The 6,005-nt window shown below is 46.4% G+C and overlaps 1 protein-coding gene across 1 annotated transcript in view; it reads left to right on the top strand.

Annotated features, from left to right (window-relative positions):
- Positions 1-5,739, top strand: part of nfia (nuclear factor I/A) — an 82,603-nt gene extending 76,864 nt beyond the window's left edge. The window contains exon 10 of the mRNA XM_068320092.1: positions 111-5,739. Within this exon, the coding sequence (XP_068176193.1) occupies positions 111-125 (15 nt within the window). The 3' untranslated portion in view covers positions 126-5,739. The remainder of the gene's footprint in view (positions 1-110) is intronic.
- The last annotated feature ends 266 nt before the right edge of the window (positions 5,740-6,005 follow it).

Below are 6,005 nucleotides of genomic sequence, written 5' to 3'. Positions count from 1 at the left end.
GCGTCGACCGCCCCCTCCAGCTCCTTCCCCCTTCATCTGAGTGGTTAGTGTGTGTGACCATGTGTGACCTGATTGGCTGACTAACATGCCCTTCCTGTCTCCCTCCTCAGTGGTACCTGGGATAAGGACTCCAGAAGCCCCGCCCCCTCCGCCCACCTGTGCGACGGACCGCTGCAGACTCCTCCCACCTCCCCACCTTCGATGCCAGCTGCGACAGACTTCTGTCTCGCCCCGTCCCTCCAAACCCCGCCCCCTTTGCGCCTGACTCCGCCCCCACCAGCGCCACACTCGGACTCAGCAGCATCAGCATGGCTACAGCGGATCAAGCTCCGCCCATCCCTGGTGGGACACGCCCACTAAACTCTACACCATAGACCTGTAGACACACTTTGATGTCTACACTTAGTGCCAGAGGGCCCCCACCTACCCCCCTAATGAAACCCAAGCAGGCAGACGGGTCCTGGGGGGTCAAACCACAAGACTGACCCACGTGGAGAAACTACATATGCACTCCTGCTCCCATCAGCCCCCTCTGGTGGCTTGGGGTGGGGTTTACTTGATGGGACAGGATGGATGTGCACCCCCCCTTCCTGCCTCTCCCTCTCCCCAACTCCTCCCCCACCTCCCGGGACGGATGGGGTGGGGGGGGTGGGGGCGTCTTTCCAAGGACATGGACCAGTGCTTAACGGAAAGACCTGATGGGTAGGCGGGGCGACGAACTACGCTTGGAGGGGTGAAGCCTGTGATGGGAGGGGCCAGGTAGAGGCGGGGCCACGAGGTTTGCGTGTTGATTGGTGGTGGTGGGGGGGGGCTTTGGCTTCAGGGCTCATTGATTTTTCTCTCTTTAAGACTTCATTTCAGACGCTCCCCTCCTCTTCCTCCCCGATCCATCCACCAGTCTGGGTGAAGCTAGCCAGCTAGCGCGCTAAAGGTGGACAGGAAGCGCCAGCGTCCTTAAAAAATGGGCGGGCAATCGGGTAGAGACGGGGATTTTACCAGTGGAATATTGATAATGAGGAAAGTGCAATTTTGTTGGCTAGCTGTTGGGTAGTTAGATCGTTAGCTCGTTGGAATTAGCTGTTGGAAAGTGTATCAGAGATATATTTTTCTTCCTAGTCCGCTTCCACCTCTAGGACTCTAAAATAGTGGGGTACAAAAGACGAGAACAGCATCGAACGAGAACCCCACGGCCTTGTGGGAAATAACGCGAGCTGTATTCACATCTAATGTTTATTGTTGTTTGTTCATCTTGTAAAGATGTTTAGCATGTTAGGACGAGAATTCCCTTTAAGAAATATCATTTTTAACAATCACCTTTTTTTGCAGCTTAGGTCTGATTTTTTTTTTGTTTAAAAAAAAAACAAAACAAAAGTTTTTTTAAAAAAAACAAAAACGGATTAACTTATTTTAATGAGCACATCGTTTTACTTTTAAAAAAAAGAAAGAAAAGAAGTTATTTCTCAACCAGGGGAAAATCAGGAGAGCTAGCAATCATATTAGCAATTCTGGTTTCCTGTTAGCGAGATAATCTAAACCGGCGATGCCCCGGCAACGGGTTGCCCCGGGTGACTGGCTGGGCTTCCTAGAGGTCCTGTCCAATCAGAAGCACTTATTCCTGCAGTTGGCCAATGGGCCGTGAGTGAAATCAGGGGGTGTGGTCTAGTGTTAAAGAGACAGAGCAGAGGGTAACTCTGGAACGCTTCTCATGCAACTTCATTTATTGAACTTTTGTTTTCCTTTCCTATACTATATATATAAATATATAAACACACACACACACACACACACTCGTATGGCCATCCAGTGTCGGTCAAAAGTGAATTTTAAGTGAAAAAGTGTGAAAAAAAGAACAAAAAAAATCTGCATGTTTTAGTGTTAGTGACAAATTTTTCCATAGATGATGTAGTTAGTGAGATGAAGACACTCTATCGTAAACCCAGGCCGTCTGTTCGTTTGGCCCGTCGAGGCTTTTTTTCTATCGCTCTCACAAACAACCAGCTCTCTTCGCTCCTCCTCATCTTCCCTCGTTACTTCGGCTTCCTTTCCTTTCCCTGATGTTCGACCGTCCTCCTTTTAAACTTGCATGAAAACTCTTCTTCCTCGTCGATGTGCCTTGAGCTACGATCCGGTCCTGACAATTTGATCCCGTGTGGAGTTTCTGGCTTCATGGTTTTCTTTCTTTACTTCCTTCAAATTCCCTTTTTTTTTTGCTTTTTTGTCGGTAACCAGGGGAAAATGCCCGTCGAGGCGTTGAAGCGTTGTGCTACATGCTAACAGACGGTAACACGGTGAAGTCACGCAAAGTGAAGATGACGTTTATCTGTGAAAACGAACGAGCTAGCGGGATGCCGTCGGCCGAGGCACCTGTTAGCCATGTTGTTCAGGGTACGGGATGAAGTTAGCTAGCATCCTAGTTTGGCCGCTAATGCTATTTTGAGTTGGAAAAGTGTTTCTAGACACATCCTTCAAGTCTCTGATCTGGTTTTAGAGAAGATTCCACACAAAGTCAACGCTAAGCTGAAGTAGACTAGCGTGAATTTACGTCAACAGAAACCAAACGAGTTTAAATTCAAGATAGCCGTTGCGTTTCTAAGACAGTTAAGTTAGCTAGCTGTTGCTAACCACATCAGAAACAGCTTGGATACGAAGGCGGTTCAGTTTATCCCGAAGATTTTGAAGATTTTGTTAGCTACGCTAACTAAACAGTGTTTACTTCAAGCTAGGTAACAGTTTAGGAAGTAATTTGATTAATTACCAAACTGACGTTCGGACAAAACCTACGATGATCTTGTCCTCCGTCGATGACATCATTATGGTGCTGATTGGCCAAAAGGCTTCATAGGACTTCAAACACAAACATTAGCATCTACAAGCAAATATTGTTTTTGAACACTTTAGACATCGAAGAAATTGGAATTCGACCAAAAATTTGGTAATTTTTTTGTCTTAGAAGTTGAACAAAATTTGGGAGTCGAACGCGAAACTTTTTCTCGCCGCCAAGCTCAATAAAAGCGAGAAAAGTTGAGAGAAAACGTGACGGTAATGTGGTTTTTATTTTAGTTTACTGTATTCAATAATTTTGCTCTTAATTTGCGTTCCATTGGCTACGGTATGAGTTACGGTACCGTAAACTTCTGTCCAAAAGACAACGGTAACTCGTACCTTAGGCTAACCTGATTACGTCAGGGTTTTTTTCTTTCTTTTTTTCTCATGTTTGCTCCTTTCTTTTACATTTCTTTGATATGTTTCATTACTATACAATTTCGTATATAATGACATTATGAAATAACATTATGTTGAAAAAAGGTAGTTTTCTAGCGTCTTGGAACAGATTTAGACCATTTACATTATTTGTAATTGGAAAAATGTATTTGGAATTCGAACAAATCGCTATTGGAACAGCCTTCAGGAACGAATTTTTGTCGGAAACCGAGGTTTGCCTGTACTCCCAGCTTCACGTTGACTTGGTCTGCAATCGTATGGCTTGAAGCAACCGCGAGCTAACAGCTACATGTTTACGCCAACTCTTCTGCGGTAAACAAAGTGAGGTCATGTTTTTTTTGAAGACGTTTAAAGACGTTCTCATTTCACTAAATCACGTGAAGCCAGATCTTGTTGAGAGTGGATGAAGCTAATCAATGCTAACTAGCTGGAGGATTAGTGAAGCTAACTTTTTTTTTTTTTTTTTACCTCCTCGTCCATCCTTTTGCGACTGGATGGTTTTTACTTGCTTTTCCAGTCTCCCTGTTTCCTTGTCATCCGTCTGTTTTTATTTCCACCAACGAAGAACGAGGAGATAAAATATGCAAATATCTGCTTGCACTCACGTCTTTTTGTCTTACGTCGTTTGACTTGTTTTTCTTTTACGTTCTACCAAAGTTGGCATGCTAGCGACTGGCGCCGCGGTCAGTCCCTAAAAACCGACGAAAGCGACGCTCCAGCCAAGCTGAGCCTCCGTCGCTCGCAGAGCTCCACTTCCTACTTCCTGTTTTGATAACCTAGCAAGACAGCCGCCGTAGATTCGGGTTTTCCTCTTGCTAAACGTCACGAGCGAGCCTTAAACGAGTCCATTTCTCCTTCGTGAATGACTTGTTTACCCGTGACGCTGGCGGCGGCGGCGGCGGCGGTGGGTTGAGCTTCCTCTTGGCGTTCGTTTGGTTCTCGCCGATCCTTTAGCCGCGAGTCGGGCATTAATAATCTGCACTAAATACGAAATAAAAGAATCGTTGGGGGAAAAAAGTATTACGTTTAAAAACGCAGCTTCCAGGGCTTCAAAAGAGCGAAGGGAATTTTAAAAAAAAAAACATTGCACGGACATTTTTTTCTAAAAAAAAAAGTGTCACAAAATCCTCGTGAAAACAGCCGAGCTAATCAGCGACTTTCGGCTGCGTGTAAGATAACGACACAATTGCACCCTTTTTAAAGAAAGAAAAAACGAAAAAGAATATAAAAGCAATAGTTTTGGGCAGTGTGTGTTTCGTTCTTGTTGTTGTGTGTGTCCTTTAGTTTCCGGTACAGCAGCGAAGAGACGTGGCGGCGGCGGCGAAGAGCTAGCTCTTAGCGGACGGGTGGGCGGGGCAGCGGGGCCGGTCGGCCGGCCGCCTGCAGGACTTGTTTGTATGTTGTATAGTTTTATTAATTACACTGATTTTAAATCTGCCCTATTTTATAATGCAGGACTTTTGTAACATTGATTAAATGAGGAAAAACTAGTGTTGTGAATTTTCTGATTGTTTGTATCGAGGCCACATTTTAGAACTGGTTTTGTTCTGTTTTGCGGAAACCGGATCAAGGTTGAAAACTTCCCCCCGGTTCCTTGTTGTTGTTGTTATTTTTTCTTTTTTTTTTTCTTTTCTTTTCCTCTCTTTGTTGTTTCCGTTTTTGTATTTAAGGACACTTCCTGTTTGATGGTGAAGCGTATTCCCGTACTTGAGAAGTGCGGCGCCGGCCGTGGCGATCAGACCATTGTAAATGGATGTTACCGTATGCTGTATGTTCTGAAGGTTCTTTGTTGCATCAGTGTTGATGAAGATAAATCTAGATCATTGTGAGGAAAAGCTTTTTTTTTTTTTTTTTTTTTTTTTTTTAAATGCTTTTAAAGTTTAGTTCTTAGGCCGCAGACGACGACGACTTTAGCCGCCAAAGGATGCCCAACTGTTACCGCATCTCGGCATCTTCTTTTTGTGTTCACCATTCCATGCAGGAAAATAAACAGCTTGATTATGCAACATGATTCTTTTTCTTTTCCATCTGTTTTCTTTCTTCACTGGCTCACCAGATCACCTCCTCGTCCTCCTCCTCCTCCTCCTCCTCTTCCTCCTCTGATCTGCGTCCATCCAAGCTTCATCACAGCATCGCTTTTCACGCCAGCAGCTCATCCAGGAGGGATGACGGACGCTTCCAGTGGGATCGCACCTCCTGCTCATCTCCAGCAGGGGGCGCTTGATCCGGACGTTAGGATGTCCCACTCGTGGTTTCCAGGTGACGCCGTGTTGTTTGTGACGTCATTGCCAGCCAGAATCCCATCTGATTGGTTGAAGCTCCTCCTACAGCTGGATCTGGGTCCGGTTCTTACCTGTAGGGGGGCGGCGTCCCGACTCCACCTTGAGGTTCCGGTCCGGAAAGATGAGCAGGGGTTCAGATCCCGCTGAAAACGAGGGAGGGTGTGCAGGACGGATGCTACGCCACCATGCTAACCCCCACCAGCAGGGATTTGACCCTCCAACCGAAACCTGCAGCCCCCCCCCCAAAAGTCAGAACTTATCCCCATCTGGGACAGGAGCCAAAGACTGTCTCCCCTCACTTCACCTCCTCCCCCCATCAGGACTAGATTTCTGGAGGACACGCTACCAGAACCAGGAAATGCTCCAGCAGCCCCCCCCCACCCCCCCAATGGGAATGGAGACGTTTCTCCCGCTGTCGATACGGCAGCAGGGGGAGGACATCCGTCAGCGTGTCGCCACGTCGCCGCCCGGGTTTGGAAACGAGTATAAACGACATCGCTT

The sequence above is a fragment of the Antennarius striatus genome, chromosome 7, assembly GCF_040054535.1.
Source record: "Antennarius striatus isolate MH-2024 chromosome 7, ASM4005453v1, whole genome shotgun sequence".
Lineage (NCBI taxonomy): Eukaryota > Metazoa > Chordata > Actinopteri > Lophiiformes > Antennariidae > Antennarius > Antennarius striatus.
The sequence above is the reverse complement of the archived record's forward strand: the minus strand, read 5'-3'. Positions and strand labels throughout refer to the sequence as shown.